Source organism: Heterocephalus glaber, unplaced genomic scaffold (genome assembly GCF_053883595.1).
Source record: "Heterocephalus glaber isolate CG9 unplaced genomic scaffold, H.glaber_assembly_v1.0 deba00001504, whole genome shotgun sequence".
Taxonomy (NCBI): domain Eukaryota; kingdom Metazoa; phylum Chordata; class Mammalia; order Rodentia; family Bathyergidae; genus Heterocephalus; species Heterocephalus glaber.
The window spans coordinates 71,238,950-71,255,006 of NW_028258324.1; the positions used below are offsets into that span (position 1 = coordinate 71,238,950).

General features: G+C 42.3%; 1 protein-coding gene across 7 annotated transcripts in view; it reads left to right on the forward strand.

Annotated features, from left to right (window-relative positions):
- The window catches only part of Mcf2l2 (MCF.2 cell line derived transforming sequence-like 2), a 237,566-nt gene that overhangs the window by 69,415 nt on the left and 152,094 nt on the right, over positions 1 to 16,057 (forward strand). For all 7 annotated transcript variants that reach the window (XM_004834923.3, XM_021256429.2, XM_004834925.4 and 4 more), the window contains exons 4-5: positions 6,388 to 6,478; positions 7,985 to 8,104. In XM_004834923.3, coding sequence (XP_004834980.2) covers positions 6,388 to 6,478; positions 7,985 to 8,104 — 211 coding nt within the window. The remainder of the gene's footprint in view (positions 1 to 6,387; positions 6,479 to 7,984; positions 8,105 to 16,057) is intronic.

Genomic DNA, 16,057 nt, shown 5'->3' on the forward strand with positions numbered 1-16,057 from the left:
ATAGAAATCAAAAGACCAGCAGAATAAACACCTGAATTTCTGTCAGTCGGAAACAACTGCGATCGACTTGTGGCTAATTATGTTTCAGCCCTCTCGCTCTCTACCCACACTCTCTCCCGTCATTGTTGGAAGCACGGTAACATCATTTTATCATATTTCAGTGTGTATTTCTAAGTGTGATTTTTTGTAAAACATGCTGTCTATCACCACATTATGAAATATACCTTAAGATGATCAAATGGTTTAATCAGTTTTCAAAATTTTCCTATTATCTTTCATTCTTTTCACTTTGTTTGAATCAGGATCCAGAAAAAAAGTAGAGGGGTTGGAGTGTACATTGCCATTGATTGCTCTGTAGATTCTTTCTCTTTCTCTGACTGAAGAGCTTTTGAGGTCCCGAACACATCTGAAAGGCTTTGCCAGTGTCCTGCGCTCCAGGAGAACATCTGAATCTTTTTGTTGGTTTGGGCAGGGGATGCGTTAGCATCAGGGAGAAAGCTGCAGTCACAACCCCAGAGTTCATTCTAAAGGAAACAAAGACCTTAGTTCTCCTACAGAGAACGTGGGGAGTAACTGGGATGAGGTGTTGATGAATATCGCAGAAGGTGAGGTGAGGTGAAGTTCACAGGATACTAAGACTGGAAAATGCAGGAATCTGGACTTCCTTTTCACAACAAGACAGCATGACTTTTGTGGCATGAATATCAGTCTCTGAGCCTAAAGACTGTTCAAACCTTAACTCTGCATTTAGAGTGTGACTTTGGGTGAATTTTTTTCTCTAAACATCTCTGAGGCTGTTTCCTCATCTATAAAATGAAAATGTCATCACCAGCCTTAGTAGAGTGGCCATGATTTGTGCAGGTGTCTAGCACATCATAGGACCTTAGAGTTAAAAAGAATAGGGGTTAAAACACCCAGTTGTCACCTGAAGAAAGATGTTTCCCCGTTTCCTATGCATTTGGCTTAAATTGAAGTTTTGGTGCCTTTCTTGCAAAAGAGGGTGAAACAATTAGCAGAAATACTTAATGGGAAGGCTATATTCAAGTCACTGTCATGACTTTTCTTTCTGAACTGTGGTGTGTACACAATTATGTCAAGAGACGCAGCCCTTTAGGTACACAGACGTTGCCCGAGCAGATCCCACAGCGAGTTTACTCAGACACTGTGGCCTTGGTCTGGTCTTGGTCGTGGTCTGCATGGAGTTGAGAGGAACATGATTGGAAGGAGCACTTCCCCCTGCTTTGGCTGGGGAGACCACAGTGACTTATTTCATGGTCAAAGAACAGCCTGTGTTTATATGCTACGTTATGTTTGCTGAGCTTTCCCAGCCCCACTTTGCTTTGCCCTGGTAGCTTCCTTAGAACTTCGTCCCATGATTACTTGGTTTAAAGAAAAAAATAAAAGAAAGAGGAGAAAAAAACTAGTGGTGGCATAATACACAAAATAAAACCGCCACAGGCACAAGCAGAATGGTTGCCAAGGAAAAAAACAATGAAGGGAAACAACAGGAGAGGGCTGAGGACCTGAGCTCAGCACAGCACAGCACAAGACAGCTCTGAGTTTGAAATCCAGGCTGCCACTGTGGTGTTGGGAAAGATACTTCTGATAGCTTTTCTTTCTTCATCTGTAAAATGGAGACATCAATTTTGTAAGTCTAAGTGAGATAAAATATAATTCTGGCAAATCATGGAAGCTCAAATAAATAGTAGATAGATTACCTAAAATGACCAGTTTGGTTTAAATTTTAAGATATTTTTTCATTTGTCACACCTTGAATTGTTTAACCCTTTGTTGTTGTTGTTGTTGCTTTTGGCGGTACCCAGGAATGAACTCAAGACCATGTACTTGCAAGGCAGACGTGGTGCCACTGAGCTAAATCCCCAGCCCAATGGCTTTGTTTTTTTGAGACAGGATCTCACTATGTCGCCCAGGCTGGCCCTGAACTTGTGACAGAGGCGTGTGCCCCACCTGAATTTTAATCCTTTGGGTCTTTAAACTGAGTTCTAATTTACAGAAAGTATACAAATCTTAATTCTATAATTCAGTGACTATTTTCCTGCTTACATGACCACCCTGCCTAGGGTCTGAAATATTTCTATGAACATCCATCCCTGCTTCTCTTCCATCAATAACTTCACCATCATTTCTTTCCCCTTCCTGCCTCAAGGAAATCACTATTTTGACTGTAATATAGTTGATTGGGAAAATTGCAAAACACTTGGAACCTAAAAAATCTCCTTTAAATAATCCACAGATCAAAAAAGAAATCACAAAGGAAGTAAGAAAACATTTTTAACCGATCACTAATGAAAACTATATCTAAGCTTATGTGATGTGGCTAAGGTAGTGCTTGGGAGGAGAGAGTAACTTTAAGTACTTATATTAGAAAAGAGGAGAGATTTAAAATCAGTGCTTTTATCTTCCACCTTAGGAAGTTAGAAAGGAGAATGACAATTAAAACCAAATAAATATGGGCCAGGGACTAAGTTCGGTGACACCCTGCCTGCCTCACAAGCTCAAGGTCCTGAGTTTGATCCCCAGTACAAACAAACAAATAAAACCCCCAAAACAAATAAATAAGAAAGGAAATTATAAAGGGGGGAAGCAAAAATAAAAGAAATAGAAAAAACAATGGGGTTCTACTTTAATTCCATGGTATATCCTTCTCTGACTACAGTTCTTTAAAATTTGGTCACAATTGTTTCATGGTCAATAATCTGTTTTGATAAATGTCTCCCAAACATTTGAAAAGAATGTGTGTTCTGTGATTGTTGAATGTTAAGTTCTCCAAAGTCAAGTCTGACTGATTTTGTTGACCTTTTGTTCTAAAAATTACTAAGAAAGGAGTAATAAAATTTCAAACATTTTGTGTTTACCTGTTTTAATTTTACTTCTACAAAGTTTTTCTTTTTAAAAATTTTTAGTTCTATCGATTTTTGATTAGTGTATTTTGAAACACTGCTAGTGTGTACATGCACAATTAGCATTGTTGTGTTTTCTTGATAAATTGGTTCTCTTTATGAATCATTTATCTCTCCCAGTACTCCTTGTTTTGAGCATTAGTTTTTCTCATATTAATATAGTCACATTGGCCTTCCCATCATTAGTGCTTCCATGGTGTATCTTTCACTACCCTTTTTTTTCAATCTGTCTTTGTCCTCATATTTAAAGTATATCTCCTGTAAGCAGTAGATTCACTCTGTCAATGGAATAGTATCAACCACTTCCACTTAATGTGGTTATTAATGATTGGGTTTGAAGACACCATCTTCTATTTGTGTCATCTGTGGCTTGTCCCTTTATTTCTCCTTTCCTGCCATCTTTTGTATTACTCAAATTTCTTCTTTGTCTTTCTCCTCCTCCTCTTTCTCTTTTTTTTTCTCTTCCTCTTCCTTCCCCTCTTTCTTTTCTTCCCCCTCCCCCTTCTTTTTAAAGCAGTGCTGGGGATCAAACCCTGGGTCTTGCACGTGCCCATAACCACTATACCATTCAGTGTTCCATTTATCTCCTTTAGAAGTAGTTTCTCTTCTATTACAGCATGTATCCTTAAAGTAGCAATTCAGCCTTGTACTATTGTCGCACTACTTCATGCACTATCTAAATAGTATATTTTCATTTCATTCAATGCTAGTTTCGATAGTATTATTTCATGCACTCCATCCCAGCCTTAATGCTGGTGTGATATATTTTATTTTACATATGCAGTATATTGAATAATATCTGTTATTATATTGTTATGATAATATTTGTTATTATTTTTGTTTGGAATAGTCAATAGTCTTCAGAGAGGTAAAAACATAGTTGGTGGTGTTTATCCATATACTTAATGTTTAGGGCTCTTCATTCCTTCTTGCAGGTTTGGGTTAGCATGTGGGATTACTTTTCAGGTTCACCCATTCTCCTGTCAGCTCTCAGGACAGGCAACCTCCACTACATGGGAACATCTACTCTGGAAGTTGCTTACTACCAAAGGTCTTAACTCCCTTTGGAATTTGTTCACTTAAGTTTGTCATCAGGGTTCTCACATATTTAAGGAAAGACACAAGTTTTTAATATAACCAGCATTGTTTTGTTGTTGTTGTTGTTGTTGTTGTTGTTGTTTCTGGTACCAAGGATCAAACTCAGGACCTTGTGCTGGCAAGGCAGGCACAGCACTGCTGAGCTAAATCTCCAGCCTGCATTGTTTCTGATAAGAACGAAAGCCTTCCTAACACACAGCTAAACCGTAGTACCCAGTATTCATCCTTTGTAAGATGGTTATTTCTTTCCCACTTCCATGCGGGCAACTTTTCTGAGCCTGGGAACTATCCGTTAGTGTTTCTTGAAAAATATGTCTATGGATAATAAATTCTCCCCACTCTAGTTGACTGAAGATGTCCTATTTCACCTTCACTTGTAATATGAATTTTCAATGGCTGTAGAATTCTAACTGGGTTTTTTCAGGTCAGCCCTTTAAAGACTTTGCTCCATTGGGTTATAGCTTCTGTGGTTTCTGTTGGAACGTAAGTGGTTGTTTTGTAGTGCTGTTGTTCTTCTGAAGACCATGCATCTTTTTTCCCTGGTTGCTTTTAAGATTTTTCTCCTTATCTCTCATTTTCACCAGTTTGGTTCTGATATGACTTGGTAAAGTTCCCTTTGTTTTATCTTATGTGAATCTGTGAGTTGATGATGTCTTTCAAGTGTGGAAAATTCCTGACCATTTTTGAAAATTTTGTTTCTGCAATACTTTCTTCCTCCTCTCCGGAGACTTTAGTTCACACACTGTAGCCCTCTTCCTTTCCGTTCTTTCCATTTCCCTTTCACTTTGTGCTTCTGCTTGGTTTCAATTTTAATCTGTTTTCATTTTTACTTATTCTGTCTTCTGCTGTTGTCAATCTATTAACAAATCCAGTGAGTTCTTAATTTAAGATATTAGTATTCTGTAATCTTAGAAGGTTCATCTATTCTTGATTATAGGTTCTAATTCTCCCTTGAAATTGTGTATCTTTTATCCATTTTGTCTGCATTTTCTTGTTTTCTTTAACATATTGATCAAAATTTCAAAGATTTTTTTTCTACCAACGATAGGAACATCTCTAAGTCTGAATGTACTGATTATTTTATGTCTTGATGATTGGTCACTTTTTCTTGCTTCCTTGCATTGGTCAGTGACTCTGTAATAATGAGCTGACACAATAATGCTTAATTCAGACCAGCTACTTATATTTTCTTTCATATTTTGCTTAGATTTTCTGCCATATTCACATATGGATACTTTGGAGTATAAAACACGTTTCCCCAATATTAGAGAGCTACTGAAGGCTTACTACAGGCCAACTACTTTTTGTGTACTGTGTCTCTTTTAACCTCTGTGATACCACATAAAAAATAATAATAGCACTTAAACAGTATTATGTCTACACACACACACACACACACCCCTCATTTAATCCTCACATCAACCTTATTTTTTAATTTTTAAAATTTTTATTGGTACATGTTTGCAGTGCATAATAATTACATTCATCGTGGTATTTCATTATTTCTGCGTTAACCTATAGAGGCTAAGTAACTTCCTCCATTTTAGAGGGAAAAAACACACACTATGTAATGATAGAATTCAGAATTCAGATCTAGTCGAGTTGGTTTCAGAATGAGAGCTTTTTAACCACTTCCCTGTTGGTGACAGTATTCTGATTTTGCAGAGGAGGAAACTGCATTTGAGAAAGGTTAGGCAATCTCTCCGATGTCCCACTGCTGTCCCATTGCTGGGAAGTAGCGGCACTAGAGGTTGAGCCAGGCCCCAGAGCCCTCGTTCTGTCCCCAGTATCACACCCATCCCCAACGGAGACAAGGAAAGTGGTTTTACTTTAAGGACTTTGGTTTCCAAAGATTTTGCGAGAGTGTTGCGGGGTCTTGATGAAGATGGGGTCTTCTCACATAGCCTCTGTTGGCTGTTTGCGGCCAGCCTCTGGAAGGGGTTGTTTCCCCATCGGCCTGTGCCGTTTCTGAACACCTCTAGGACTGACTCCTGGGGAAGGGTACTGATAGCTCTGTGATGTCCACTTGGGAAGCAGAAAGGCTCAGAGCTGAGCCCAGAGGTCCTTGAGTGTCCCCCTGCCTACTCTGGGGACACAAGATGCTCAGCCTGCTCCTGCCATGTTTCATGCATTTGTCAGCCAGAAACAGAGTCCCGGAGAGGGGCTGGGAGACAAAGCGCTGTTCTATCGGGGCTGTCAGCCCAGACGGGAGAGGGAGTTGGCGCCTGTGTTGGGGAATCTGACCAGTGCTCGCCTGTGCTGAGGAAGGCGTCACACAGGAGCCCGGAGGGTGGCGGCGAGGCCGGAGGACCCAGGCCAAACCCAGGGGTCTCGCCTAATCTCTGACAATGACTCCCCTTCTTTGCAGCGTGGAGGCTGCCAGCATCGGATTTGTCATTGTCATCGACAGACGAAGGGACAAGTGGAGCTCCATAAAGGCATCCTTGATTCGAATAGCTGTATGTATTTTGTGCCAGGGTAATTAAAGTCACCTGAATGGTCTGCCCAACTATTTCCTGTCAAAGTTCTGGGGAAAAGACAATTATTTGATGTCAAATTTTGAGGAGATCTTTGTAGCAGGTGCTGTTACGTCACGTTCATGTCCCCTCTGTCACCCAAGGGCATCCTGCAGGCAACAGCTGAGCGGGTCAAGGGCTCCTTGGGTCTCTTGCCTTATTGACCTCTGTGGCCACAGAAGAGGGCAGGCAGGGAGGGTGGGAAGTTAATGCCCAAGAGTAACCCGCACCCTTCTGGCAGTTGGTGCATAATCACCTCAGTTTCCACAGCCCTCAGTGGGACAGTGCTGAGGTGTCAGACACAGAATCTCAGGGGCCTCAGCCCCTCGTCCCTGCAGCAGTCACCCCCACTTCTCCTGTCCCACCTCTCTCTGGCTTGATGTCTGCCTCTCCACTCTCCCTGTCGTGGTGCTTGGAACCTTCTCCCTAGCAAACTACTCGCACCCAAGTCCTTGTCTGCATGTTTGCTTTGTGGACAACCTGATTTAACACGGTCCTTATTTCAGCATTCAAATAACTTTTTCATATATTAGAAAGATGATGGCAAAATCAGATAAAACACTATCTCAGTAGGTTTGTTGGAGGCTCGCTTGCACTTGGCATCAAATTGTATAACCTTGGATGGGCTTCCTTTTCCTTATTGGTGTGCTTTTGATCCCTGTGAGTTGCCTTTCAGTGAGCAGATGAGCTCTTCCTCTGTTGGGACCCCAGACCCAGGAGCTCAGCCACATGGGAGACAGGGCCACCACGGACAGGGACAGGGACCCAATATTCTTACCTAAGCGCAGGCTCTCGGCAGTGAGGACGGCAATGGTGAGGTGGGAACGTGTGTGTAGGAGCTAGGGTGGGAGGGAACATTCGAAGCCCCACTGTGCCCTCTTGCAGAAGCAGCTCTGCTTTCAGCTGTGCACCCCCACGCTGCTCTCAGGCCACGTTAGGGGCTCAGCAGATGCACAGGTTGAGCCTCAGCAGGCTTACTCTGTCACAGCACGACCAAACACATGGCTCTTCCCTTTAGGAGCTTGCATTTTGAGGATGGTCAGGGACACCCTTTCTCTTGCTATGTGGATTTTGTCCCTTTAGTTTAGTTTGGGATATAGGATTTAGAGATAACCACACCCAACTTGTTGTAGTTGGATGTAGTGTAGTCCACAAGTTCAAGGCCTCCTGGGCTACATAGTGAGACCCTGTCTCAAAAAGCAGGAAAGGGAAGGGAAGGGGAAGGGGAAAGGAAGAAAGAAAGAACATGATTTTGCTTATTGGTTTGGTACCTGAACTCTAAAGTCTCTTTGTTCTGAAATTCTGTGAAATCTACTCTAATTCTTTGGCATTCACGGCATCCAGCTTAACTTTTTCTCTTGTGATTTTGGGCAAGAGGAGAGCAAAGTAGACCTTGGTAGCGGAAGGGACATCCTCTGCATACTCTGACCCCCCTCGTGATGCTTGCAGGCGGCATTTCCGGGAAACCTGAAGCTCATCTTCATCCTCCGTCCATCTCGCTTCCTCCAGAGGACATTCACGGACCTTGGCATCAAGTACTATCGAGACGAATTCAAGATGAAGGTGCCGGTAAGCGCCACTCCTCCTCTGTCTCCGACGGGCCAGGTCTCTGGAGAGGCCGTCAGAGCCAGGGTCTGGGGAGCTGGGGCTGAGCAGTGGGCTAGGAGAGGAGACCCCTGGGCAGAGGCCTGGGAGCGGGAGCGGGAGCGCACGCTTTGTGTGGGCTGTGGGAGCCGCATTTCTGCTGGGTACATAATCATGTGGAAGAAAGGGCAAGAAACATGGAGTAGGGCTTAGGGAGGAGGATAAAGTGTGTGGATTTTATTCTGTGGCCACTGGGGACAGTGACCGCTTCCGGTTGGGGTGACCCGGAAAAAGGGATCCTGGAGTTACAGCAGTCTGAGGGCGGCGTCTCAGACTAGACAGAGAGTGAAGGTGGAAGTTAAGATGTGCAGGTGAGAGAAAATATGGCTCTAAAACATGAGCGTGACATAAAAAAACCGCAGGGCAAAAAAAAAAATCAGTATTTTCATTATAGATTTTTGTTTTTTCAATAGTTTATATTTATTATTGTCCTTTATTATTTTGGTGCACAAACTGTCCCAGAGTTGGCCAGTGGAGCCGTCAAGCCAGATCTTGTATCCGTGCAATTTCTCAGTACTTCCTTGCTTTCTGGCCTTACGTGATGACCCAAACTCGCTCTGTCCGTACCATGATTCAGCCTTATAATTAGCCGTTTTGCTCAGCACCTCCGGCTTGCTTTGGTGTTGCGTGGTATTAGAGCCCATGGTCTCGCTGCAGAATGTTCTCTCCTACCTCGGTGTCTTTGCTTTTAGGGCCTTTCAGCAGAGAGAAGGTGTAAATGTATGCACAGACATGTGCACATGCTTGTGATGATGTACATACACACTCTGTGTGTATATACATGTATGTGTGTACATATATACACACATGAACTTATGTGTCTGCTCTAGAAATCACAAGTTCACACCTGATACCTTAAATTCCAGCCCACCTGAGATATGTTTTTAAGTGGAGCTAAAAGCAAGGGGAGAACAGTACATCCAGTATGTACCACTTGAATAAAGTAAGAGAGGCATAGATGTGATTATCTGTGAAGAGATCACCTCAGGGAAGACACAAGACCTACAAGACAATGTTAAAAGTGTTTGCCTCCTGGATATAGAACAGGAGGCCTTTGGGTAAGAATGAGAAGAATCTTTCTATTTAGATAGACTCTTTTTCTTTTTGAGTTTATTACCATCTGCACATGGTATCTGTTGAAAACAAACAAAAACCAACTTTAATTAAAATTGCTTTGAAAGAATATTTAACCAGTATCAGTAAAGACTGGCCGTTTCAGACAAGGGATTTTTCTTACTTTTCTCCCTCTCTTTTTTAACCCTATTATCTTTCTTTCAGTTCCTTTTGTATGAGCAATCAAATTTCTAAAAGTACTTTTTCCTTACACTTTGGGTATTTACCAAACTCAAAATGAATTTCCCATTCTCTTTTAAATACTTGCTTTAAAATACTTGACTGAGTGTTTGAGGGAAATATGAGCCATGAATTTCTTACTCAGTTTTCTTGACCTGAGTAATAATTGATATTTGGAAAAATATGATGACTCCTGAGGAGCCAGGGCCCTGTTGTAGCTTGCATGAACTTTCTTCCCCTTTGGAATTGAAGACTAGTCCGCTTCTTCTCGCCACTCAAATGGTTTGGAGTTTGAAGGGAACATGTGGCTAAATGTCACATGTGTTCCTCTGGTTGTCTGTGGAACATGCCTCTCTGAGTGATCAGTCTGTACAGATGCATACATGATTTACGCCTTGCTTTTCATGTGCCAAACCTACACTAAGGAGGGACAGGGCATCTACTTTAGCTACTTCTATTTCTGGTAGTAGATATTGATTCTTTATCTATCCTACTTTTAATTTTAAACTTAAAATCAAATTTTCATTGTTGATTGATTGGTTTTTTTGAGACAAGGTCTCAATGTGTAGTTCAGGCTGGCCTTGGACTCACTATGTAGCCCAGGCTGGCCTGGAACACACAGTGATCCTCCTGCCTCAGCCTCCTGAGTGTTGGGAGTACAGGCGTGCGCCACCATACCTGGCTAAAATTAATTTTTAAAAAATTCTCTTAGGCACCCAAACCCTGAGCACATGTAGTAGGGAGTTGTCTAAGGCAAGCTTACCCCACAGCTACATTTCACCTGCACACAAGGTTGCTCTTTCCTGGTAACTCTGCTGGTCCATGGAATTCAGAGTCCGAGATTAGCAAGTTTGAGTTGAATTTCAAAATGCATTTTGTCTTCTAAATGACAGTTCCATCTCCCTGCTCACTTCTAGTTAGATCATAATTCTATTTCTGTAGATTGAGGGGTGAGTTCATAAGAATCGGGTGGGCCAGGGGTATGGCTGTAGTCCAGTGATGTAGCCTGTCATGACATGATCCCTTTCTCACGTCAGAGTGAGTGCCTGACACCGGCCAGGCCCTTTGCCCTTCTGAAGCAGCCATCCTCACTGCTGCTCCCCAGCGCCGTAAAGTGAAGCCACCAGGGCAGTGTTGCAGAATCCCTAGAGAGAACAGCCTGTAACTAAGAGAGCATATATCCTTGCAAGAAGAGCTTCAGGCCACTCTGGATAGGAGCACACGTGTACACGGAAAAGAAAACAGTGTGGAACAGTGATGTGGAAACGTGCGCGTGGACATGGTGCCGCAGGAGGACACGTGAGGCTGGGAAAGAAGGTTTTTGCGCTGCTCATTATCTCCACTGTGAGCGCCTAAGGTCGCCAGGTGAGGCTGAGAGTTCCAGCCTGTAATCATTTAGTGAGCACACCCTACGGGCCCACAGAGGAGCCATGGGTTTGGGTCAGGAGGCCCAAGCAGGAGCAAGACCAGAGCCAGAGCCTTTGCTTAGGAGGGTTCCTGCAGGAATGGTGAGGCGGGGCAGGAGAGAGTTTGGGGTGGGCCAGTGGGAGCAGCTCCTCGGAGGCAAGGGCATGAGTGCTCTCTGGGTGTCGGGATCTGCCGGGCTCTGGGCTGTTGAGAGCAGTGGGTGCCGTCTGTGTGTGTGCACTGGATAGAGAAGTGGCCAGGCCTTGGCTGGGACATGGCGTGTGGAGGGCAGGCTTGCTCCCACCGAGCCCTGGCTGTCTCTCAAGCGTGGGCTGTGGCCACCACTGAGGCCACCTATGGCAGAGCATCAAGAATACGAGAAATACGGAAATATAATTTATATAACTGATCCTGTGATGAAAGGATGCCAAGCAAATACGGAATCTGTGGAAATAATAATTATCTTTTAAGGCCAGGGTTACACGTGTAGAGTGTCCTGTGAATTTGATGACCAGAATTATTTTGCTGTTTCTTTTTTCTTATATAGAATTTTTAAACCTTTTTTTTCAAATTCTTGATTCTGGTATAGATTTCTTTTAAAAAGTATAGTGAAACTGCTTTGCCTTCATTTTTAATGTTCACTTTTTTTGTGTGTGTGTGCCGGGGATCGAACTTGGGACCTTGCGCTTGCGAGGCAGGTGCCGGAACCACTGAGCTAAATCCCCGGGCCAACATCTGAATGAGCTTACTTCATTTTTGAAATTTATTTTTATTTATTTATTTTTTTTGGTACTGGGGATCGAACTCGGGTCCTTGCGCTTGCGCAGCAGGCAGCAAAACCATTGAGCTAAATCCCCAGCCTGAAATTTATTTTTTAATGTAATCCAATAAAATGTACTCTTTCTGTTGCGTGGTTAGGTGTATGAACAAATGCATGTGTTTAATCACCACAGTCAAGACAGAGTGACTCCATCACCCCCAAATTTCCTCATACTATGAGGCCTTTTTGTAGTCAGCTCCTCTCCCCATCCCTAACTTGTCAGCCTTTGATCTGCTGTCCATCTTCATGGGTTTACCTTTTCCAGAGAGTTGTACAATTGGAATTATATAGTGAGCAGCATTTGGGTCTGACTTCTGTCATTGAGTATAAGGCATTTGGGTTTCATCCATGTCATTGGATGTGTCAATACTTCTTTCTTTTTTTTTTTCTTTTGGTACTGGGGATCGAACTCAGAACCTTGCGCTTGCGTGGCAGACGCCGGAACCACTGAGCTACATCCCCGGCCCAATACTTCTTTCTTTGTACCGCTGAATATTATCCCATGTTATAGAGGCACCAGTTTATCCTTTCACTAGGGAAGGACATCTTAGTTTTTTCTAGTTTTTAGCACTTAAGAACAAAGCTACTATAAACTTTCACATGCAGGTTTTTGCTGACCGTATAGTAGGTGTATGTTTAACTTTATAAGAAATTACCAAACGGGCCGGGGATAGCTCAGTGGTTCCACCGCCTGCCTTGCAAGCTAAGGACATGAGTTCAATCCCCAGTACCAAAAAAAAAAGAAAGAAATTGCCAAACTGTGGGCTGTGGGGAGAAAGGAACCCTTCTCCATTGTTGGTGGGAGTGCAGACTGGTGCAACCACTGTGGAAATCAGTATGGAGATACCTCAAAGAACTAGGCTTAGAGGTCCCATTCGACCCAGCTATTCCTCTGCTGGGGATCTTCCCAAAAGAATTAAAAGAATCATACCACAGCGATATATGTGCACCCATGTTTATAGCGACACAGTTTGTAATAGCTAAAGCTTCAAAACAGCCCAAGTGCCCACCAACTGGAAACTGGATAAAGAAGATGTGGTTTGTTTGTTTTTTTATAAAATGGAGTACTACTCAGCCATAAAGAATGAGAAACTAGAGACATTTATACCTAAATGGATGCACATTGAGACCATACTCTTAAGTGAAATAAACAGGACACACATGTGTAAATACCGAATAGTTTTTCTAGTGTGAGAAACTGAAAGTGTAAATAAGGATTAAAATGAATAATTGATAATTTGAAATAGGAAGAAAAGGCTCAAAGGGGTAGGGGAAGTGGGAAGAGAAGGAGAAAGGAAAGAAGGGAAAGAAAAAATCATGAGAAAAGAAAAAAATGGAAACAAAGTCTACGTAAATACGGAAGGGTGGAGGCAGGGAAGGGCGCACAGGTAATGGGGAAAAAATAAGAACCAAGATACATCATGTACAGGTACAAGGACCCAAGGATAAATGTAAACGTATTGTATACCTAAAATGTACCAATAAAAGAATTTAAGCAGGGCTGGGGATTTAGCTCAGTGGTTCCACCACCTGCCTTGCAAGTGCAAGGACCCAAGTTCGATCCCTGGTACCAAAAAAAAAAAAAAGAAAGAAATTGCCAAACTGTTTTTCAGAGTGGCTGTACTATTTTGCATTCCTACTAGCCCTGTGTAAGAATTCCAGCTGCTTACTATCTCAGCCACCTGAGCAAAAACAAGGGTAATTTTAGCAACTTTTGGCCATTCTATTCAGATGTATGGTGGTAAATCACAACAGTCTTCATTTACATTTCCCTGATGACTAATGGAATGAACCTCCTTTCATGAGTTTGGTTTCCATCTGTGTATCTCCTCTGGTGAAGCTTCTGTTCAAATGTTTGCTATTATTAAAAGTATTGCATTCTTATTGTTGAGCTTTGAGACTTCTTTATATATCCTGGATAGAAGTCATTGTCAGATAGGTGACCTGCAGGTATTTCCTCTCAGCTGGGGGTAACATTTTCATTCTTCTAAACAGTGGCTTTTGCAGAGTAAATGTTCTAAGTTTGGATGAAGTCCGGTTGATCAACCCTTCTTTTATGGGTTTGCTTTTGGTGTGCTGCTTCAGAACTCTGCCTTGCCCAAGCATTTGCCCAAGATTTTCCTCACTCATTCACCACTTCTCTGCTCACGCTGATACCTAATATGTGGTTTCTCCTCATCACATGATTCTCCAGCTCTCCCTACACCAACTGAGCAATTCCATTCTGATCTGTCCGTCCCACAATACTGCTTCCAAATGCCAACCTCAAGTTGGGGCCTCTTGTGCTTCTCATCAACAAGCTGTAAATTAGAAGTTCCCATGACCCCTTTCTTGGGTTCACTAATTGGCCAGAATGGTTCATAGAGCTCAAGCAAGCGCTTATATTTACCAGCTTATTATAAAGGATACAATTATGAAAGAGCCAGGTGGAAGAGATGTGTAGACCCAGGTATGGGCAAAGGGGCTTGGAACTTCTGGACACTCTACTCTCCCCGCACCCTAACGTTTCCACCACCTAGAAGCTCTGCAGAGCTCCTTGCTGAGGAGTTTTCATAAAGCTCAGTCTCCATTGTAAGCTCCTAAGGTCGATGGGTGGGGCTGAGAGTTCCAACCTGTAATTATTTACTCTTTCAGGTGACTAGCCCCATCCCAAGGCCATGGGGTCTTATCCTAGGTCACTCTATGAGTATAAACTCAAGTCTGACCCAAACAGGTTCATCATGTAAAACAAAAGACACTCTTATCACTCAGGAAATTCCAAGGGCTTTTAGGGGCTCTGTACCAAGCACCTGGGACAAAGACCAAATATATTTCTTATCATACTACCAATTTCCTTCTAAATTTTATATTTTTACATTTAAATCTGTGATCCATTTTTGAGTTAATTTTTATATAAGATGTGGAGTGTGGGTTGAGGTCCCATTTTCCACATGAGGATCTCCAGTGTTCCAGCACCGTTTGTTGAAAATGGAATTATTTCTCATCAAGTTAATTGCCTCTGCCCCTTTGTCAAAAGTCAGATTAGCATTTTCCAAGATTCAGGGGTGGCAGGGGGTGGAAGGGTATAACCATAAGGAGGCACAAGGGGGATCTTTGTGGTGATGGGATGGTTCTGCATCCTGACCGTACTGGAGATCACAGGCATCTACACATGTGAGGAAATGGTAGTGCTCTACACACATTTCACCCATTGCACATTGTTGCTTTGACATGGTACTATAATTATACAGGTGTAGGCAGTGGGGCAGGGGAAGCTTAGTAAAAGTACATGGGACTTCTCTGTACTATCTTTGCAACTTCCTGCGAATACTTCAAAACAAAAAGTTAAAAATCAGTTGACCGTATCTGTATGAGTCTATTTCAGGACTCCGTTTTGTTCCTTTGATCTCTGTCTTTTGCCATTGCTGCACTCTTGCTTACTTACTGTAGTTAATGAGTCTTGAAACCAGGTAGTGTGAGTCATCCGACTTGTTCTTCTTTTTCAAAATTGCATCTTTTGCATTTGCCTATGAATTTTAGAACCAGCTTGTCGATTTCCACAAAAGGTCTGTTGGGATTTTGATTGGGGTTGCTGTGAATCTACAGCTCAATATTAAAAGTATTGAGCCTGCTGATATCTTTCTTTTTCAATTTTCAATTTTAGCTTTCACTTTTGGCTTTTAATGTAAAATTCCTCGTGGCCTTCATCAGCTTAAGATGAGAAGGCAGCAGCCGAGTGAGTGTGGGGAAGCCCTTCCCTCTCGTTTAAATGAAGGGAATCAGGCAGCCAGCAGGATCCATTTCTGACAGTGCTGGCTGGGGGACAAAGTGGCTTATGTCCAACACAAAGTCCTACATAGGTGTATCTTTTTATTTTATTTATTTTTTGGTATCAGAGATCGAACCCGGGTCCTTCCACTTGTGAGGCAGGAGGCAGAACCACTGAACTAAATCCCCAGCCCAGGTGTATCTTTTTAGATTCCAGATGTTGCCATAGAAATGCAGAAGCCATTTTTAACTTGATAACTTCTTGTTACCTGTCCTATAATTTCTAATTTTCAAAGACTGAAAACCTTTATGAAACTCCCATAAGTGATTTAAAACTTTAGGAGGAAATATCATAAGTAGATTCAGGGTTCTTTCTTATATTATAAACATAATTTTTCAAATATTCAAACTGTTTTCAGAAGTGGAGGAAGTCATAGGCCCAACCAGACTAACAGGAATAGGTAGTAATCAAATTCCACTAAACCTAGGTTCCTCACAGGCATGGCCCTTCACACTTATGATTTTTTTAAAATTTTTAAAAATAACTTTTTTATCAAACATACACACATACAAAAATTAAAACCATTCAAAGAAGAACAATGCAAGGGGAA